The sequence below is a fragment of the Psittacula echo genome (assembly GCF_963264785.1).
Source record: "Psittacula echo genome assembly, chromosome: 3".
Classification (NCBI taxonomy): Eukaryota; Metazoa; Chordata; class Aves; order Psittaciformes; family Psittacidae; genus Psittacula; species Psittacula echo.
The window spans coordinates 41,116,534-41,139,173 of NC_137736.1; the positions used below are offsets into that span (position 1 = coordinate 41,116,534).

A 22,640-nucleotide genomic window follows, 5' to 3' on the forward strand; every position below is an offset into this window, starting at 1 on the left:
TCTTTTATTTTATTCCACTGGGCAATCCTAAGATAGAATAAACCCCAGCTTTGATTCTTACTTGTTTTTAATAAAGGATCCTTAATTACACAGACTTTCTTCCTAATACCATCAACTACTGTCTTAAAAATAAAAAATAAATTTATACCTAAGTAACATGATAACTGCACAGCCTTAATTCTTGACGTCTTTTAATAAACTCAGCAAATTCCAGTGATAACACAGAAAAACTACAGAGAATGCTTTAAAAAATGTCAAAATGAAGTTAAGGTAATTAAGTATCTTCTTAAAAAAAAACAAAAAACAAAAACAAAACAAACTTGAATGGGTTTTTAAGAAGCTAAAATATAGATGACACCCAAAAATATTTAAGAGAAAAAAGAAAGAAAAGAATAATGCCAAAAATTTAATTCTAAATATTCATTATAGTAATGTAAGGAGTTAGTAGGCCTCTGGTAAGGCAGACAGTTGAAACAGGTACCACAACACTTTATTCTCAGTGTATGCGCACAGAGCAAAGTCGAAGCAAGGCATACACTCCTCAAAGCTGTTGAAAAATTACAGACCAATTTCCAGTAAAGTAGAAAATGCAAATTGTTTCTGTCAGCAAAGCTCTTTATATTCATCATTTCTTTCCTAAATTATGATCTCATGTTGTAATGTCAGGAAGTTAATGGATTAATGTTGAAGTTAATGGTGAGAACAACACTTTTGGAAATAACCTTGTAATAGATCTTTCTGTATTTTTATTGCAAAACTGTGTTTGGAAGGTTTTATAAGGTCATTTATATTCACATGGGACTGGGCAAAAAAGAGCTTACTTTCAAAGTAAAGTTTATGGGCCATTGATTTACAATACAGACAAAATGTTATGGTAACTTCTGCTATGTAAAAGGCAGTGAACAGTCAGTCTGCTGTGATTTTTTGGCTGGAAAAGAGCAGCTGTATATATGCATAATTTTAAGCAAAGAGAAAGAGTATAATAAAGATGGCTAAACCTAAATGTTGAATAAACACTTGCTCCATACTTAACAAAAGGGAATGACTTAAATAAATTGTTTGGGCATCTTCAGCTTAAGTGAGCTTAATCGTAACATGCTCAGATGGATTTCATGACCAGGGGTTAGTAATGACCTCCTAATGTTTGGCTAGTATAAATAGGATACCATTTTCAAAATAGAAAATCAGGTTGCTGTCTTGGTATCTGAGGTTATCTGCTGCACAGTAATTGTGTGATCTGACATCTCATGAAGGAATACCACAGGAAAGAGATAAAGTACATGTTATCAATTTTAAATTATTGAGAGGCCCTAGAGATGTTGAAGCAGCTTTTTAACAGGTAAGGAGGGTTGGGGAAAAAGATCAAACTCCCAAAAATCTCCACCTGGACTTTATTCAAAGTTCAAGTATGTTTCAGGCCTAATCTTAACCAAAATTATCTTACAGGCTTTCTAAGATGAAAACATAGGGCACAAAATATTAAAAAATTATTTACTTTTACTTAGTATTTAGCCTTTTTAATTAGGGATTACATATTTAAGTTCTGCTTTCTGTCGAGAATTCCTTATCTCCATCAAAAGGTTTCAAAAGGAATACTGCTTTGGGAGAATGAGAGGAAAAACCTGCTTTTTCTTCACAGACATTTCTCAATTTGTGTATTATAGCACAATAAAGAGTGACAAACCTTACTATTTATTTTTTGTCAATAGCTTCTAATGTTTACATGCAATTTACTGTTTCTATTTACAAATACAAACTTTCTTCTTCCTTGCATTGTCCCTTTGATTGGCTAGTTAGTCTTCACCTAGTACAGAAATACAATTAGACCATCAATTGTTTTTGCTCTTTCATTTTGTTGTTAGACATTATGGATTAAATATATAACTTCCGTGCATTTATATGGAAATTTGTGATAAAAAAAGACTAACAGGAAAGATACATGGGAGCTGGTTACTGGTTGAATGACTATTCCTGATTTCTTGGGTTGCTTCTGTAGTGAGACAGCTGGCCCAGGTGGAGTGGAGAAGGAAGAAGAGAGGAGAAAGAGGAAAGGAAAAGAAAGAATTACAAAGATTTAAGAAGCTTTCTCAATACTAAGAAGCATAAATTAGCATTATAAAGTCATTGATAAGTTTGCCAATAGTATTTTGCTGTATTGCACACTTAGTGCTGTTCCAGTAGATGGCACTAATTACATAAACAATTCACTAAAACAAAGTAAATTCAAAATGAGTGAAAACATAGGTATTAATTCTCCAAATATCAGTATTATTTCACAGTACAAAAAAGAAAATTAGAACATATAATTTCACTGTATTTTCCATGTCAGTATAACTCAACATCACAAATAGTGATAGTTTGCATAATGCATAATAACACATCCATCTATTTGTGTCTCAGAAAAAAAAAACTCAACATTCTAATCAGTGTTTATCAATTTGAAATGTTATGTTTTATCCAGCATTTAGGATTTGGTTCCTTGCTCCTTTCAGAGATTAGAAGTAGTCATATGGTCTGATGACTAAAATAATTTAAACATTTAGAAAGACTCTGACCTTAGTTTCCAGTAAATCTAAAGAAATTTGGTTTTCTTTTTCCCTTTAGTTTCTATATTGGTGGTATAAGTTGTTAATCTTCTCTAATAATTATAAAATATGCGTGATCATTTTATGGTGATTTGAGGTTTATTCTCTTTCTTTCTCTTCTTCAGCAATTTGCAAAAGAAATACGACAATGGCAAATAAATGTAGATGTGACAAATGACATGGCACTTAAGCTACTCCGTGATTATTCAGCAGATGACACCAGAAAAGTAAAACTGATGACAGATAACATTAATGCAACGTGGGCTGCCATTAATAGGAGGTAGGATATAAATTCTGCTATTAGGTTTGTTATTAAATTTCATTAACATTCATTGTCCAGCTTTGGCTGGAGATTATATGAGATGTAACTTATGAAAAACTCATGGTTATAGTGATAAAGGAATGAATTATGGTGATTATTCTGTCTTATTTTTTGGAATTGTGTCTTTGGAAGGCCATTTAATTTTTACAAATAAAATTTTGCCTCCTGCCAATTTTCCTCTGCTGTAACTAATTGCTGACTAAATTCAGTTGATAGGTTGTATATTTTAAATATTTAAAATACACAAAAGTGTTAAAAGTGTTTCATATTTGTGTGTACTGTCTCCACATCACAATCACTATAGTGATTTTGAGTCATAAACTTAATCTGAAATTAACAGACATATCCTACTGAAGCAGGTTCATAGTAGAAATGTTATCCTATGACTTTAAAGCAAATCTCTAGTCAAGAAAGTTTTTATGAGATCCTTGTTCGCATTCTTCTTTGTATTTCAATCTTGCAGTGTTTGGGTTAGATACCGACTGCTCACTAAAAGCAATTTTTGCAGCTTGCCACCAAATTGTGAATCATCCAGTACGTAATCTATAAGATCAGAACGTATTGAAGAATAAAAGTCAACTTTCTTTATAATAGTAAAGGTTTTAAAACATTGCACATTAGATGACAGACATAAAATTTAAATCAAAGTTGTTTTAATTGCTATGTTGGATTAAGTTTTATTTCTTGTAACTGAAACTAGAACTGAATTAGATCTGAATATGTTTTCAATTAAAGTCTGTGAACAAGGCCAGAAAAGTCAGTTTAGTTAAATATTCAGTAAATTCAGGAGATCTTCTTGTATAATGGAAATTACTTAAATCACTGATAACTACAGAATTTTATTCACACTTTTTGATTAATATTTATATGAAGTTGATATTCATAAGAATGAGTAACTTGAACAGCATTTTTTCTGAAGCAGACTCACCACTGACTTAAGATCCTGTTCAAATGACAGGAGGGACGCTGTTGATGTCCACATAATAATTTGAATTTTTTTTTAATATGATCAATAACTGATAAATTAGTATAAACAGTTAGTATCTGACTGCATTTCTCCTATATAATAGTAGCCATTTTGGGCATAGTCGTAGTAGCCATGTTTTCTTAAAAAAAATTTCTTGCTTTCTGTGAAACAGAAAGCAAAAAACAGGCAAGGGGCACATTTGTTCCTGAGTAAGAAAGGCTCAACATTTTCCAAAATGCTCAAATATTTTCCATAAGTAGGTAAAATCAGCTCAAAGGGTTATAAGAGAGAATGGAAGGAAATTGCTTCTGTCCCTATATGTAACTACAACCCCTGTGGTGAGATCGCTTTGTATTCCTGAAGTCCACGATGTATCTGTAGCTGCTGTAGGTGCAATTAGCAATTGTAGCTAAGAGTGTCTTTAAATCTGTTAATGCTTCAAGCACAAACCCAGGTGTGTCTGATGTTTGCTAAATGTGAGAATTGCCATTGGTGCAAGGACTCAGCCAAGTACTAGGCTAACAGAGTATGAATTCTCCATGAAACACTCCTTGCAAGCTTGCACAAAGCTTACAGACTTGTTCAAAGCTTATGCATTAGATGAATTGCTGTAGTAAGTGCTTTATGTCTTAGAAGAGAGCTGTTAGGTGACTGAGCTGGCATTTCCCATTATGAAGTACAAAAGCATATGATTGAGCCTGAGCAGGTAACTGTAAAACTAGAGTTTCCTAGTTTTTTATTGTTTGACTTTACTGCCTTTCTAATTTTTTATTTTTTTCTTATTCAGTGCTTTGTGTGCAATTTTTGTAAGGCTTTTCATGATTTGAGAACTTGGAAAAAGAATTATGCTGCAAACAGTAGTTGATAAGCTTCTTCAGGGGCTGTATCACATTACTATTTGTCTTATGTGAGACATTGATAAATACAGACATACTAAGGCATCAAGTCAGCAAAAGACTTGGAAGATTTTCTACACCTCTGGATTTTTCAGGTTTGCTTGAAGCAGTAGCCAAGCTTTTTGCTCATGGAGCAGCTCTTGGTTGAGGCATTGAAAGAACCATCCAGATTTCTTTTGATCAGCAGCTCTGTGTGAACAGAAAGTGGAATCCATAGGCCTTTGAATTACTTAAATACCAATTTGTTCTGCACTGGGGATGTGTGTAATTTGTTTTTACCGCCATCTATGCTTCAGATTACAGGTTATTGCATACAGCAAAGCAAATTATTTCTGGTTGGTGGCGATCTTTGCAACCATAAGATAGTATTTAGTCCATAGAGAAAGACATATGAACTCTTTTGTTGCAGGCTCCAAGAAAGGCTAGTTCTCCATCAAGTTGCATATACAATGATATCAGATATATCAATGAGTGTTATTTTCATCTAGATCATAAGTAGTGTTCTGGTAACTCGGTGGCATTGCATTGATGTTGAAATATATTCCAAATAGTGGTCTTGACAATTTCTCTAATGTTTTAGAAATAATTTTATCATTGTTTGTTAATGTCTTGAGTGCCAAGAGGACATATTCTGCTAAAGATTTTAATTTATTTGTCCTATATCCTTAACTTAAATGACCTAAAAGAGAAATTAAGAGTGGCTTACCTTCTTTTGAAGTGATTTTCCTCTCACCTGCCATCAGTATCAGGATTGTGTGTCACTGTAAAAAATGTGAAACCTCAGTTTCAGCGAACCAGATTAGTAAAACAACAGGCAGGCAACCAGCAGTAAAATTCCACTTTGCCTGTTGGTAATAGTTCAAGCCTAAGTAAGTACTTTAGTCATTAAGGCAACATCTGCCAGCTTGTGTTTTGTTTTGCTTAAGTAGATTTGCAGCTGATTGCTGTGTGTTTACCCTTTTCGTTACTGTTCTGTTTTATAACACTGAACTATAATGAATAATATTCAACTCTTAATAGCCAAGTTGGTGAGTGCTTGATGGTTGCTTTTTCGTTCTCCACTTTTTAATTTCTATTTTTGTTGTTGGTACTGCAAAAATACACTAAAAAGCACACAAACTGATCAGCTGGACAAAAGCCAGAGTGACTTGTAAACAGGTCTCTTCCTCTCCTTTTTACAAGCATTGACTTTCCAAGAAATAACAATATTATTTAAGCTGTGGCAATTAAGGCAAAACCAGTCTGTACTGCTTGTATTAACAAAAATAAATCTAAGGTCATAAACAGTACAAAAGTATAACGCTTATCTCTTTACTCTGTAAATGTGTACTATAACAGGAATTGTAAGTATAGAAAAGGTCATAATCTAGTTTTGGTCTTTGGGCAGTAAATCTTTTCTTGTCAATGGTTGCTTGATATAAAAATACAATTTTTTAGAATGTAAACTTTATCTCTACATAATGTTTGTGAGTATAATTTTATTGCCTGTACAGAAAGAACTTGACCATTCTGCTAAGGACAGGTTTTCTTAATATATTGTACCTGTCGTAATACTACTTTGCTTTATGGCACTTGTGAAAGTAATCGCATTTGCTTTACAGTTGAGTTGCATTCTGAGCAAGGAAAAATTGCATTTACACATGAGCAATAGCCAGGAGTATGAAGTGTGTTAAGTTATGCTGAAGATTCATGGTTGTTTTCAGTAGCTAGACCTTTCTGGGAGCCTTATCTGAAGAGCTTATTTGCTCATTTAGGCTTGGACTGCTGAAGTCAAGAAGAAAAAGAAAATCACAATCTGTTTCACTTTACAGAATATTTCAATCTTCTAGGTTCTCCAAGAAAACTCAGCCTTTTATTTTACGTTCTTCTATTGCTTTGAAGGTTGGTCTGCTTTCCAAAAATCCATGTAATTCCATGTGTAAAAACAACTATCATAGTTCTTTGTTCAGGCACATTTCCTTTTAGCACAGTGAAACAGCTAAATTAAAAAGTAAGTGGCCATGGGAACCTTGTTTATATTGGAAGCTTGTTTACATGTTTGTGTGTGCAGTTGTTCTCCTGGCCATACAGCTGCATTTGCATGGGTTTGAGCAAGAAATCATTGCGAATCTAGGACTTCCAATAGAGATGATGATGGTCAAATGTCAATTTCTGCTGTATTTCTTTTTTTTTTTTCCCAAAGACACCATATTATGGTAATTTTTATAATCATATTGTGGTAATTTTTTTTTTTTTTTATTTTAAATAATTCTGCCAGGCTCAAGAAAATAGGTATGTCAAGTGACTGCTTTTTTGCATCCAGTATGTCACACTGAAGCTTGTTATTTACACCAGCTTAACAACAGTTATTTAAAATTGCAAAGAGTGCTGGAAAGCATTGCAGTTGTAGGGCAATTATTTTGTTTTATGAGAGATCCTGATAATAGATTATTATCTTTTTTGCCTTTATTATTTAAGAAGGTGAATTTTCAGTCCAGGTGTTTTTCATATGCTGTCTTTGAGAACTTTGCTTGGTTTCAATTCTACAATGACTTAAGTAATTTTACTTAGTCAGTAGAACTATTCACGTTGAATGAAAGTGAGTGTCTAGCCTTGGGTGTCACACCCAAGATTATGTTAAAGAGCAAATGATTTAATATATCATCATGTTTTTCTGGAAGAAAATGTAGCTCTGACTATTATTTTGAATAGGAGGAGAAACAAAGTTTTCAACAGAGCATTTAATCCAGTTCTCTTATGGGAAGTCTGACTTCTATATGGAGTCCTAATGCCTTTCACATTAGACAAAAGGGTGCAGGAACCCTTTAACTTTCATTAAACTAATTTGTTTCACTTTGTCAGTACAGCACTGCATGCTTCTCTCCAGCAGTTAGTAACATCAGCAAATGCTAAAGAAAAACTCTTTACTAGCTGCTTGTGATGCAAGAATGCTAAGGCTTTTGTGTGTAAAATATGGGTATCTTTGAAATTTTGGAAGAGTTGTTTCCAGATACAGGACTGAAGTATTTTTTGTTTTCTTTGTTCTACTCTGTTACTTTTTTTTTTTTTTTTTTTTTTAAACAGAATAGCACACTGTCAGAAAAGGATTATAAAAAGGGTTTAAATAATACTCGGAGTTTAATTTGAGATAAGTTTTTTGTTTATGTTTTACTTGGTTAAATATCATCCTTTAATATATCTGTATTAAAGAAGTATACCGGGAGAGGGACTGTTTTATGATGATAGATAAAAGGGAGGCTACCTATTTGAATGACATTTTACTAATTACCTACACTCTCAAACAAATATTTATGTACAAAATATAATCTTAAGTATATCAGCAATGACTTCAGTTAAGATTTCTTTGTATATTTTTTCGAATAACCCTAGAAATAATGACATTTCAGCCACATATAGGAAAATATAAAAAGACATAAATACAATTCCAGGCAAATCTCCTAAAAATAGCTCTTAGCTCCTTATATGCTAGTTTTCACCTTTGTTCTCTACTCAGCTGGCTGTACTTTTTGTGCAGTCCTGACACCACTATGTAGATCCAAGATGAGAGGTCAACTGGAGGTACTGAATATTTGTGGTTCACTTTGTGAGAGGATAGTCTTCAATGTGCAATGCTTTCAAAATACTTGTAGGAGCTGCTGAAAAAGCAATGTTACCCATAATATGGCATGATTCATCCTTTCCACCTTTGTGAATGTATTCTTGTGATTTCTGAGAAACTCTTAGGATTAAAAAATAAAGGAAAGAGTTCTTGATTTATTTCAGGATAGGGTAACATCAGTAATTCAGTACTTGACTAAAAGGATTTATGGATCCTGTGACTTCAGGGACATGTTTCTCAAAACTCTTATATCATTGTGAATAAACTTAACGTTCCACCACTTGAATGGATACATCTGCAGGCTAGTACCTTTAATACTTCCAGAAAGACCATAGATCATCTCTAGGTCTGCTAAGTCTTCCCACAGACAAACAGAAATGACCTCAAAGAATAAAGTGCTGTTTTTCTTAAATTGATTGGTTTTATCCAACTTGTCTGCCCCACAAGTGGCTTGCTGAGATTTCTTAGACACCATGTATTCAGCCGATTGATAGTCTAATGGTTTGTGTTGTTAACTGTAATCTAATGTTAATGATTTCATTATAGACAAAAAGAAGGACAGTACTGGCATTTTGCAAAGAGGCTTTCAGCTTCAAATACTGAGGGCAAATTAATAATTAAAAATAAGCAGGAAAACTGAAAGTAGAACATCTGGAAGACCATTCCTTACTGCTCAGACAGTTGCTCTTCATTTTTCATTCCTCCCCCTCCAACCCCATCCTCTTGATTTATATTTTGGTCTTAAGTGAAGTGGAATTCTGCTGGTTTGTTCATATTTACCATGTGTTAAATGCTGTTTATTCCTTTTGATGAAAATGAGAGCAGTACTTATGCTATAGTGAAATCCATCTGGACAAAATCATAGAATCAATAGTTAGGGTTGGAAAGGACCTTAAGATCATCTAGTTCCAACCTCCCTGCCATGGGCACATACACCTCACACTAAACCATGCCACCCAAGGCTCTGTCCAACCTGGCCTTAAGCACTGCCAGGGATGGAGCATTCACAACTTCCCTGGACAACCTATTACGGTGCCTCACCACCCTAACAGTAAAGAACTTCCTGCTTATATCCAACCTAAACTTCCCCTGTTTAAGTTTTAACCCATTACCCCTTGTCCTATCACTGCAGTCCCTAATGAAGAGTCCCTCCCCAGAATCCCTATAGCCCCCCTTCAGATACTGGAAGGCTGCTAGGTCTCCACGCAGCCTTCTCTTCTCCAGGCTGAATAGCCCGAACTTCCTCAGCCTATCTTCATGCGGGAGGTGCTCCAGTCCCCTGATCATCCTCATGGACCTCCTCTGGACTTGTATCACAGTATGTTAGAGATTGGAAGGGACCTCAAAAGATCATCTAGTCCAATCCCCCTGGCGGAGCTGGAATACCTAGATAAGGTTACACAGGAATGTGTCCAGGTGGGTTTTGAATGTCTTCAGAGAAGGAGACCCCACAACCCCCCTGGGCAGCCTGTTCCAGTGTTCCGTCACCCTCACTGAGAAGAAGTTTCTTCTCAAGTTTAAGTGGAACCTCTTGTGTTCCAGTTTGTACCCATTACCCCTTGTCCTATCATTGTTTGCCACTGAGAAGAGCCTGGCTCCATCCTCGTGACACTCCCCCTTTATATATTTATATACACTAATAAGGTCACCCCTCAGTCTCCTCTTCTCCAAACTATAGAGACCCAGCTCCCTCAGCCTTTCCTCATAAGGGAGATGCTCCACTCCCTTAATCATCTTAGTTGGCCTGCGCTGGACTCTCTCCAGCAGGTCCCTGTCCTTCTTAAACTGAGGGGCCCAGAACTGGACACAATATTCCAGATGCGGTCTCACCAGGGCAGAGTAGAGGGGAAGGAGGACCTCTCTCGACCTACTGACCACAGTTCCAACAGTTCCATGTCCTTTTTATGTTGAGGACACCAGAACTGTACACAATACTCCAAGTGAGATCTCACAAGAGCAAAGTAGAGGGGCAGGATCACCTCCTTCCACCTGCTGGTCACGCTCCTTTGGATGCAGCCCAGGATACAGTTGGCTTTCTTGGCTTCAAGCGCACACTGAAGCCAGCTCATGTTAAGTTTCTCATCGACCACCACCCCCAAGTCCTTCTCTGCAGGGCTGCTCTGAATCTCTTCTCTGCCCAACCTGTAGCCGTGCCTGAGATTGCTCCCACCCAGGTGGAGGACCTTGCACTTGGCATGGTTAAACTTCATAAGGTTGGCATCAGCCCACCTCACAAGCGTGTCGAGGTCCCTCTGGATGGCATTCCTTCCCTCCAGCATATCAACCGAATCACAGCTTGGTGTCATCGGCAAACTTGCTGAGGGTGCACTCAATCCCACTGTCCATGTCACCCACAAAGATGTTGAACAAGACCGATCCCTGAGGGACACCATTCTTTACCGATCTCCAGCCAGACATCGAGCCATTGACCACAACCCTTTGTGTGTGGCCATCCAGCCAGTTCTTTATCCACTGAGTGGTCCACCCATCAAATTGATGTCTCTCCAATTTAGAGACTAGGATGTCATGTGGAACAGTGTCAAAGGCTTTGCACAAGTCCAGGTAGATGACATCAACTGCTCTACCCCTTTCCATCAGTTCCGTAGCCCCATCATAGAAGGCCACTGAATTGGTGAGGCAGGATTTCACCTTAGTGAAGCCATGCTGGCTGTCCCCAATAGTAATAATTGGCTGTCACCAATGATGGCTGTCATTAAATAGCTCATGGCACAGAATTCTGAAGAGAGAGCGATTTCATGGACTAACTTGAATCATAGTCAAAGCTTAATATGGACATTTCAAAGAAACACTCTATTTGAGAAATCTCACTCTTGCATGCATAGGAGATGCAGCAGGAGGAAGGTACTAAGGAAGACGTAAGTAAGACTGATTTTTTTGATAGAAAGAACAGAAATGTCTGTTTTTGTTCTTAGTCCATGAGCAGATTAAGACAAATGTGATGTTCTTTTTCTTAAAGGTGAGATTTTCTGAAGTAATTAGAGAGTTTTAGTCTTTATTTGAACAAGAAAAGAAGTTAGTGCTCTGTGCCCTGAAAGACCAGCCTTAAATCTATTTCCTATTAGTCTGCAGATAAATTAACGAAGTGTAGCAAACTGATTATTGCTCTCATCCAAAGCTTATTGCAACAAATGAATGTCTTTCCTTTCCCCTCAATAGACTTTTTAGCAGACTTTGTGTCATTTAAAACAAACAATGGAACAGAAATTAGTAAAGCTGATGGGCTTGTAGAGTGCCAGCAAAAAGGAATTTGACCTTAATTGTCATTTTTTGTTTGCATTATTATTCTTGTGATAGCCTTGTTTTGTTTTCCCCAAGGTTTTCTATGTTTGTTTAGGGGGTTTGGGTTGTTGGTTTTGTGGTGGGTTTTTTTGTGCCTGTTTTTTAGTTTTTGTTTTTTGTTTTGTTGGGGTTTTTTTAACAGTGTTTCCTTACTATTGCAAGCTGTGGTGTTTCATGGTAGCTTCTGATCAGCTGCTGTGCAGGCAGTGTAAGCTTCCCCCTCACTGACTTGTCAGTCATAACTGAAACTGAGAGGATAATTCAGGCTTTCTATTAAATTTTTAGTCTCTGTTTGAAAGCTACTACCACCAAATGTGTCCATTTGACAGCAGTGGTGCTTGCCTTTTGCTTTGTGACTGTGTTTTAACTACAAATGATATTTCCACCACATGTTGCTTTTATACAAACTCACAAAGAAACTGATGAATTACAGTGAGTGGTTATCATTTTGGATGAGGATCAGTGGCACAAGAAGCTGATGGCTATGACTTTTACTGACCAAGGCAGGGACCTGTGAAAGTGGCAATACTGAAGGAAGATGTGAAAACAGCAAATTTAGCAATGTCATTTTCTTGCATGTTCTAGACTAGGGGTGGTGAGAAGTCATGAAGGAAAGGTGAGATTAAACTGGTAAATCTGAGGATGGAGATTTTAAGGTGTATCTGATACATAGAAGGGGAAACAGTAAGTAAGCAAGGAATCTGTGAAAAGGAAAAGATTAGTTTGTTCATATTGCTAGCATTCAGTATCAATCACATCTTGACCAGTACTCCTAATTTAACCGTAGTGTGCTGCATTTTTGAGAGATTTAAAAAAGATGTGGAACTTTTCCCCAGCTATGAACATTAAATCTCCTGCAAACCCTAAGAAATGTTATTTCCTGCAAGTAATAAGAAATAATAGCTCTTGTAATTATCACTCTAGCTGGCATATCTGCAGATCCTTCCTTTGTGAAGGATACATAATCAGTTATGTATCTGATAGATATCTGCTCAAACACAATAGTGCGTTATGGCAATGAGTTATACAGGCCCACTTTCTGTTAGTAAAGACAGCAAAAAGTATTATTTTTATCAGTTTAAAATGTGTACATTTATTTTTCAAATTCCATTTACTCAGTTGACACAATGTATGTTAAAAAAAAATTATTATTGGGATTACCTAAAGTGCCCAGCTTGCGAGAACCATTTCCCACTTTCTGCATTTTATCCTATTAGCATCTTATGTTTTCTTTCTTATTTTCTTTATTTTCCTCTTTTCTTTCATATTACCTTTTTGTTTCGGTTTTTGGTTGGTTGTTTGGGGTTTTTTTCGTGTTAGGCAAGTCTCATTTGGTGGCTGTTTTTCTAAAATCTAACTTTGAGGCATTTTCTGTACCCCACAACAGGATATTTATATGCTGATTTCAGCTATTGTTTTAAAAACTAAAAGAGATGCTGCTGTTTATTATCAGTAATGGCAAACATTCAGAAATTTCCATGACTTCTTGGTGCTTAAGAGCATGTCTGAGGTTCATAATTCAGTGATGTTAATTAATCACTGATAGTGTCCATTGCTCTGAGCCATATTTCTTTACTGATTCCAAGAAGGTAGATTTATCTTTGTGGTAGTCAATCTTTAAGTTTCACAGTGCGGTTTTACTCCAAGGGATGGGGGCAATTCTTCCAGGTCTGTCCTCTCTCTTTGTTTCTGTCCAGCAGAATAGACTTGCTCAAATAAAATGGCTCTAAGAAACCACAGTTGTGATCTGCCTTTGGTGACACCGTTCCTTTTAATACTCTGCTGACCCCTTGGAGCTCTGGACACATGTCACTGTTACTTCTCATGTTGAGGAAATGAAAGTAGAATCATGGAACATTTTTATTAAATTTTGCTTTGGGTAAATTGGTTTTCACATCATGTCACTGCTTTAGTCATTTTATGTCTTGTGTTACTCTCATTTGTGTTGGCTAGGACAACGTATTCAAGCCAGCATTAAGAGAGTGAGGTAATGTTGAGCATAATGGGGTTTTTTTGTTTTTTTTTTTTTATAAATAATCTTTCAGATGCTAGTATGTGTTGACATCTTCATGAAGCTGTTGGTCTTGATTTTAAATACTAAATTCCTTCAAGGCTACAGCTAGTTGAAGAAGCCAGCAGTGTAATACTGAGTTTAAAATCCTCCTTGTAGTGTCTGGTATTTTGTACAAATCTAGACTGAATCTTTCTGCTATTGCATTCCTGATGATATCTTTCATCTGGAATTATTCATAGTCCTGTCTGGGTTAGACTATTCCAAATATTTTCCATCTTGCTCTTCACACCCTAATGCTCAGGGTTGAATGTTATTTACTTTGACTATGTTATACGTTTTTAACCTCAGTTTTGTTTCATTCAAGACATTTCTGTAACTTTCCATCCCTGCCATGGTTCCTAAATAGATCCTTACGTAGGGACTTAACTTGTGGATAGTCAATAAAGCAATATTTCTATTTTTCATATCTGTCTTTTAATTACTTCTAAGAAAAAATTGGCAAATGTATAAAGAAATGTAGAATGATATTTATATGTGAAAGCAGAAATCTTTAGCACCAATTTCCAAAAGAGGGCTTCATTTCTGTTTCTGATGGAAACACAACACTTCAGTACTTGTATAGATGTATTAGATGTGTATTTATTCTTTACAGATGGTTTCTCCTTCCCGATATATATTTGTTTTGGTACTTTCTGATTATGGAGGGGCAAGATTTAGCTAGTCACAAATAATAAAGGTTGTTGGACATATAGCTCAATGTCCAAATGGAGACCACTGATGAGTGACGTCCCTCTGGGGTCAGTATTAGGGCCAGTGCTGTTTAACACCTTTGTTGAGAATATTGATTGTGAGATTGAGTGCACCCTCAGCAGGTTTGCCAACAACATCAAGCTGTGTGGTGCAGTTGACACACTGAAGGAAAGAGATGTCATCCAGAGGGACCTTGACATGCTTGACAGGTGGCCCAGTGACAACCTCATGAAGTTCAACAAGGCCAACTGCAAGGTCCTCCACTTGTGTCAGGGCAATCCCAAGTACAGATACAGGTTGGGCAGACTGGACTGAAAGCAGCCCTGAGGGGGACTTGGGAGTGCTGCTTGATAAGAAGCTCAACATGACCTGGAAGGGTATGTTGCATGTACGTTGCATGTATGTTGGGCTTGCAGCCCAGAAAGTCAACCATGTGCTAGGCTGCATCAAAAGGAGTGTGACCAGCAGCCAAGAGAGGTGATTCTCCCTCTCTACTCTGCTCTTGTGAGACCCCACGTGGAGTCCTGCACTCACCTCTGGGGCCCCCAGCACAAGAGGGATGTGGACCTATTTGAGTTCAGAGGAGGGCCACGAAGATAATCAAAGAGCTGGAACACCTCTCCTATGGAGACAGGCAGAGAGAGTTAGGCTTGTTCAGCCTGGAGAAGAGAAGGCTCCAAGGGGAACAGTAGTCTTCCAGTGCTTAAAGGGGCCCACAAGAAATCTGGAGAGAGACTTTTTACAAGGGCAGGTAGGGATAGGACAAGGGGGAATGGCTTGAAACTGACAGAGGGGAGGTTTGTATTAGATATAAGGAAGTTCTTTACTGTGAGGGTAGTGAGGCAGTGGAGCAGGTTCCCTGGGGATGTTGTGGATGCCCTATCCCTGGCAGATTGCAAGGCCAGGTTGGACAGAGCCTTGGGCGATATGGTCTAATGCGAGGTGTCCTTGCCCATGGCAGGGGGATTGGAACTAGATGACCTTTAAGGTCCCTTCCAACCCAGAATATTCTATGATTCTATGATGATTATGTTCATGTGGTATCATCAGAAGTGTTCTACATGTATAATATGCTTAGCTCAGACTGGGTGAAATGAGCAAGTCATATTAAAGTTACTAGAATAATACCATTACTTGATATTTGGGGCCAATAGAATTATTGATATAAGCCATTCTTGTTCAGATTGTCATTTTGAATAAGCTTCAGCATATTAAACAATTATATAGAGTAAATTTGAATGCATGGTTTTCATTAAAATCTTTTAAGAATTTACTTAGTGAGACAATATACTGCGGGTACTGGACAGCAAATGATGGGTTTTTTTAAATCAGAAGTATGGATATACATAAAAGAATTACAGAAGTTAATATATCAAAATAGCACATAAATATCTTAAAGACCTAGAAGAACAATATGTCATGATAATTCCATGTGGATTTAAAAATATCTATTTATTTCCTTTATTTCCTTGTTCAGAATTTTATCCTTTAGATACAGATTACCAGTAATATAAATCACTTAGTAAAGTATGAAAATTTAGACATCTGTGGGTACTGCAAAGCATGAAAATTGTGAGAAATTAGTCTAAAACTGTATTTCTCCATGACATTGTTAAGATTATTTTGTACACAGTCATGTGTATGTACCTCACACTTCATGAGCAGAATGAAATGGAGATCAAGTAATGCTACAGGGTTTTTTTACCAATGCACTTATTTACTTGTTTGCATTCTTAATAAGAAGGTTAACAGGTTTTCTTTAGTCCATCCATGTATACATAATAGATATGTTAATATCAGTTGAACTTAACTGTTGTTAATTGCAACACAAGGCTGCCATCTCCAGTGTTTATTTGAGGTTAAGAAAGTTAAAAGATTTATTATTTTCTTTCTTTTTTATGGTTCTTCTGAGAGAACCCATCGTTTTTTAGTGTTTTACATTATTTTTCCTCCCGTGAATTCTTGACATAATTGTTCTAATCTAATTTCTAGGAATCCTTTGTAGTACTGGAATAGAGCTTGAAAAATTAAGATGACTACCATTTGAAAAAAAATAATATCCAGGCTAAATAATGGGGCATTGACTGCATGAGCTATATCAATACCACCCCTTGCTACTCAGTTATTTTCTTGTGATGTCTGTTGTGGATATATATTGTGATTAATTTCTGTAGTTAACTTTATACATACAGGTCTCTGATAAAACAAAAACTTTTTCCTCTCGAGCTTTGTGCATTGTCTATACCTTGTTAGAAAACCTGAACCATGACTTCTCTGAATAAAGATCAAAGCATAAAATAGAGAGTAATTTAGTGATTCAGATATTCTGGTAGAAAATCATGATACAGTGCTATAATGACAGAGTAACAATGCTCAATACCAGATCTTATGGAATGGGAAGGTGGCTTTTATTTTAAACAGTCTCATATACTGATGTACTATTGGATGTGTTTGTCCCAGCTGTCTGTCCGGCATTTAGGCACCAATATGTTTGTATCTGAGTGCTTAATCCATAGGAATTCCTTGGGATAACACAGAGAACAAGGAACATCACCCAGTGATTTTTCATCACGTCTCCTGTGGTGTTCTTAAGTGGTCAACACTGTGCTGGTTTTGTGATGTCCTTTCTGTGAACCTGGATAAAAACCATATAACTCTGTGAAATATGACCCATTTTATTTGCTGGCTTTTGCCTTTTTGAACTGAAGCGAGTGAGCAAACTTGGGTTGTGTAGGTCCATGGGCATTGATGGGATGCCCTCATGATTCTGGAGGGTGCACAGAGGACAGAGCCAGGCTTTTGTGTGGTGCTCAGTGACAAGACAACAGCAATGAGCACAAACTGGAATATAGAAGTATGGAGTATCAGTAAAAGCTTTTTCACTGTGAGGTTGACTTTGTGCTGGAACAGGCTGTCAAGAGAGGCTGTGGAATCTCCATGCTTGGAGGTACTCAAAAGCTGTCTGCACATGGTACTGATAACTCGGTCTAGGGACTCTGCTTGAGCAGGGGGTTTTGGATAACATGACCTCCAAAGGTCCACTCCAAGCCTAACTGTTCTGTGACCAAATTTATGGAAATGAGCAACTGTCAATGTTTGGGTTTTTTTTTCATGCTTTCTACTGATTTCTCTCAGGATCAGAAGTTAATATTGTTTCTTTTACCAAAATTAAAAATGTTCTTTTTTTGCTGATAATTTGATAGTAAATGTAGAGGCTGAAATTTTTTAAAAATTTTCTTTTCAAGCATATTCATTGGGAAAAATGTAGTTATGTCTTCACATTTTTGGAGCCCTTCCAAGGGATCCATGTGATATATAAAAGTTATTTGTTGCAAAATTATTTGAGTATGTGCTGCTACTTTTTTTTCTTTCCTTTTTTTTTTCCTCTCTTATTAACCAGAGATGGAAACATGAAGAAGAAAATGGCCATCAAGTTAGTATTTTAGAATGTATTGCTATGCTCTTTCACCTGTGAAAAACTATAAATATAAACATGCTTCCTGGGAGGTCTGCTGGGATGCGATTTTTCATCTAATTGGAAAAAGCAGAACTGAGTCAAGAACTGGCAAGCAGGTTTCAGCCTGAAGATATGATGATGATTATTGTGTCAAATACAATCATGAATGTAAGCCTTGAACTGACGAGTTCAATCTGGTTTTAGTAAGACTTTTATTTAGATTTAGGCCTCCTATTCAGAAATAACAGCAGCTACATGGAAATGATTGATTGGTTTTAAAAAACGAGTTTGTTCCTTCTGCAGAAAGAACAGGATTGAAGAACCTTGATGTTTCTTTACAACTAATATTACTAAATTAGGTTATATAGACATAAGAAACAGTAGGCAGACTGCCATTTCTTTCTTCCTCAGATGCTAACCAGTTTTGATTACCAGATGCTTCTGAGCTGAAGATTATAGAGCTTGACCTTGTCTGTCATTTTTATTTCTTTTTAGCATTTTGATGTTTATTAAAATACATTGGCATGTAGGAATAATTGTTTTTAAATAATTTCAATCCCTCTGATCTGTCAGTAGTGTGAATACTACTTGAGGTCAATATTTTAGAGAAGGGAAACAAAATATATATTTGTTTATTTATTGTTATTCTCACTTAAGGTGATACATGGTTCAATAAGAACCCTAAGTGCTGCCTGAGAAGTTTTCCAGTATGGAAACTGAGACTTCTTTCTCTTACATGGTGGGAAATCATTGTTTTGCTAGGCCACTGAGCTCAGCCCTCAGAGGTTGCAGCTTTAAATGAAAAGTACGCTAACAGTTTAGTAGTATCCTTTGTGAGGCCTAATTGATTTTATGTAATGCCATCAGTGCATTTGACAGTCTTATTAAATTTAGTTGTTTCTACAGTAATTAAGGGTAAGAAAACAAGTGCCTTCAGAATATAATTATTTTCATAATCAGTTTTAATTATGCTTCACTGTCTTAGAAAGTAAAGATTTTATCTTAATAAATTGTACCTTGGTAATTAATATGTCTTTTATTAAATAGTACCATTGACTGCCTTGGAATCTCAAAAGAATGATATGGTTTGGAATGCAAGGAAAAACTTAATTCTACATATTATATAGGCCATGAAGTGTGAAGAAGACTTAAACAGAACAATAATATTTTTGCTTCTTCTGGTGGAATAAGAGAACAGTTTTGGCTGTTTGATTTTAGTTTTGATTTTAGGATTTCTTGTGTTTTCTGATTCTCCCCTTAATGGAGAATCTGTTATGATTCTCTTTAATGAATGACACAAGGGTTAGACTGCATTCTGTTAATCGGTTCCATAAATTCAGAAAACAGTGGGGTAGGGGGGAACAGGACATAGACAAAGCAAGGTGGGGGCAAGAAAAGCCTGTTAGGAAGACTTCTCTCTGTATATATGCTTTCTATTCCATTAAGAGTCATTTAGGGAGTGTGTGAACCCTTACATGAACAGAGTATAAAAGACAAATTATTTTTTTAAAGATTGATGAGGAAGTTTTCTCTGTGATAACACAGACCCTCTGTGCTGATGTGGGCAGGTGCTTATTTAAAAAGAGATTATTTAAAGGTCCTGTACAGAAATCTATGTTTATGATTTTGTGCCCCAGGGTGTGATATTTCCTTTGTTTCTAGCAACCCTTCTCAGTCTTAACAAATAATGGTGTAGAAGAAACGGGGGATTAATATCCAAGGTTGATCTGACAATTTATAGATAAACACATTTTTTTCCTTTTTTCTTTTATAAAAGATCAATGGTGCTTTAATAAAGAAAAGTAAGAAACAAACAGGCTAAATTTAAAAAATGTTTGTTACTAAATGCACAAAAGCAATTAAAAAAGACATCAGTTCAAAGGAAAATGCTGGGGGAGGGGCTGATGCGTTTTGTTGTTTTCAAGAGTCTGGCTGTTTTGAGAAGGCCTATGACAAGTATAAGACTAGAAACAAACCAGTCAATGAACAATACTAAAAGAAATAGTTTCTCCTGCTGCATCCATTTTACTAAGTACATAAACTTAGAAAACACAGAAATATTTTTTAATACAACATATCTCTGATTTTGAATAGTTTTACAGTAGAAAAACTTGTCAGGAAAAAAACAATTGTGTTTTGCTTAGCAGAGTGAATAACTACTCTTTGAAACATTTCCCCCCCCCCCCCCCTTGTGTCAGTAGCTTTTTAAGACAGGACAAATTATATGGGCTGATTACTGTGATCAGGAGATGATTTAGGATGTTCTAATTTTAGTATCTGAAAAGAATGTCATCATTTAGGAAATTTCTGTGGTTGTCAGGGAAAGAACAATACTGTATCCGTATCAAAACAGATGATAGTCTGAGTTCCAGTTGCAGGATGGGGGTGTTGATGGGCTTTGTCATTCTTTCTTGCAGAAGAGAATCAGCAGAGAACTGCCTTTGTGTGTTTATTTTGCAGTAGCTGTTGCACTTTTTCTCTCTGTCTGCACAACTACACCTGGAATTTAAAATAAGTTTGCTGGTTATTCATACCTAATCAGTACGAATAGTGCAGCCAAGGCAGAGATGCCCTTCAACTTGCCCTGAAGGCACTGAGAGCCAGCATTCAGCCAATAGCTCAAATTGTTGAGAAAGAAACGTAAGGAAGAGAGAAGTACTACACCTAGAAACAGAAATATGGCACCTGTAGGAATGCTGTTCATATACCTGAATCAACAGGGCAATATTTGTATCTTCACATTGAGATCCAAAAGAGGCATTTTTTTATTGTTTATTCAAAGACCTTTCCACCACTGAAATGCAATCTTTCTTTCTTTCAGTTCTCCACATCAGCTGTCTTCAGGGAAATATTAGAGTGATAAAGATCAGGCAAAGCATTCTAGGAAGTTATTGTTGCTTTTTTAAGAGGTAGCTTTTTCATCAGGTTAGTCTCTTAGTCCTTGCAGGAAGGGACTAAATCACAAAATAAATGAAAAAAAATCTGAAAGCCTGTCTTTCAAGTAAAAATCTCTGTACCAGCACACTAAAGCTTTCGTGATTCCTCAGTCACAATAATGGGAGGATAAGTGCCTGTGGATGAATGTCAGCTACATCTGAACACTGATTTCTGGAGTGGTTCGGATGCCGATACTGTAGCTCTGCATTTAATTGCACTTTGAGGTTTTCTCATCACTTGCAACATAGAAGTAATTTCAGAGGCAGAATTGCACATAGGGGAGCAATCTCCATTATTCAAGGATCAACTTTGTGAAGAACACTTTGTAACAAGCAAGACAAAATAGTGATAGTAAGATGTAAGGATGCATACAGAAAGATCACTCAAAAAATTTAAATCCATATACACGTGCCAATGTTCTACAGGAGAGAAAAGCTAGTAACCTCTGTCAGGATGGTTGAACTAAAATGAACATTTATGAAAAAGTGTTACTGGAAAAATACTGTGTTCTCCTAAGTTGGATGTCAAGCTGGCTGAGATCCAGCATACCACGTGGAAGCAGTACTTAAAATGCTGTCTCAGCGTAGTTTTTCATACCTAATATGTGTTAGCCATTCCAGAGTTAATCTGCAGATTAAAAATTTACTAGCATATATTAATAATTTTAAGTAGCACTATGGAATATATTCCATAGATTCTGGAATAATTTCTCGAAACAGCATTCCCAAAATACATTAGTATGATTTATTTTGATTTTGCATTTCACAATTCTGTCAATAATAGTTAAATTAAGAATTTAATTTTCACTTTAAGAGTTTAAATTTCTTCCTATCTGTGATGACATCTCATGTTCCTACTTTATGGGAGGTTAAATTATTCTACCTCTTTGATAGGTTCTTTATCAGTCAAAGTTAAAGCAGCTGAAGAAGAGTTACCAATAAGAGCTTAAATTTATTTAGTAGCAAAACCTAAAAGTTCCAATAACGCTTTGCAATCTTTCCTTTGTCACACTGGGAGAAGGGATATAATCACGAAGATGTATGTAGTAGAAATTGTCTGTGATAGCTTCAGAAAAGGGAAATACAGGAACCCTTTTCCTTTTTTTTTTATTTTTATTTATTTATTCAATTTATTTGTACAGAATGTCAGGATAAAATACAGTTATGCAGTGACAACCCATGAACTATAGAAGTAAAACCATTTAGTAATACTTTGGCAGGCAGTAGTCCAGGTTATTTTATTTTACATCTCAGTGTGATAACATTAGATCACACAGTCTGCAGACGGAAGTGTGATTTAGTGATCTGTTGAACACTGAATGATGCAGAATTTCTCTACTTATATTACTTTTAAAGGAATTCCTGTGGAACAGAAGTTTGTTACTTCACCCATCATAAATATATTCTGTGTTCACTCTTTGATATATTTTCTTACATGTTATGTATTCTGTAGCAATATAGTGTAGTGTACATTGGCATAATGCCCTGCGCTTACTATGTTTCCTGTTACCTGAACATTTCAAAGTATTATTTAAACACTGACCCTTGCAAGTATCATGTAATGTGAATAAGCTTACTATTTCAAATAAACAGATGCTCGAAATATGATTCATTACAAATTATGTAACAAATACTACAGCTGAAGAAAAACCTGCTAGTCACACACCTGGACCCTCTCCAAACACTGTATTCCTTGTGTTGTATGGGATTGGGATTCTTAAATGTTTTGGAAGAGTTCTTAATTCAATGACACCATCATTCTCATACCTCAGCACTTTCTCCTCTTGTTAGATTCTGTAGCAGCATACCCAGTTT

The 22,640-nt window shown here is 36.2% G+C and overlaps 1 protein-coding gene across 1 annotated transcript in view; it reads left to right on the forward strand.

The window, feature by feature from the left end:
• The window catches only part of DMD (dystrophin), a gene marked incomplete at both ends in the record, with an annotated part of 1,114,107 nt that overhangs the window by 841,563 nt on the left and 249,904 nt on the right, over nt 1-22,640 (forward strand). The window contains one exon of the mRNA XM_080612996.1: nt 2,711-2,865. Coding sequence (XP_080469122.1) covers nt 2,711-2,865 — 155 coding nt within the window. The remainder of the gene's footprint in view (nt 1-2,710; nt 2,866-22,640) is intronic.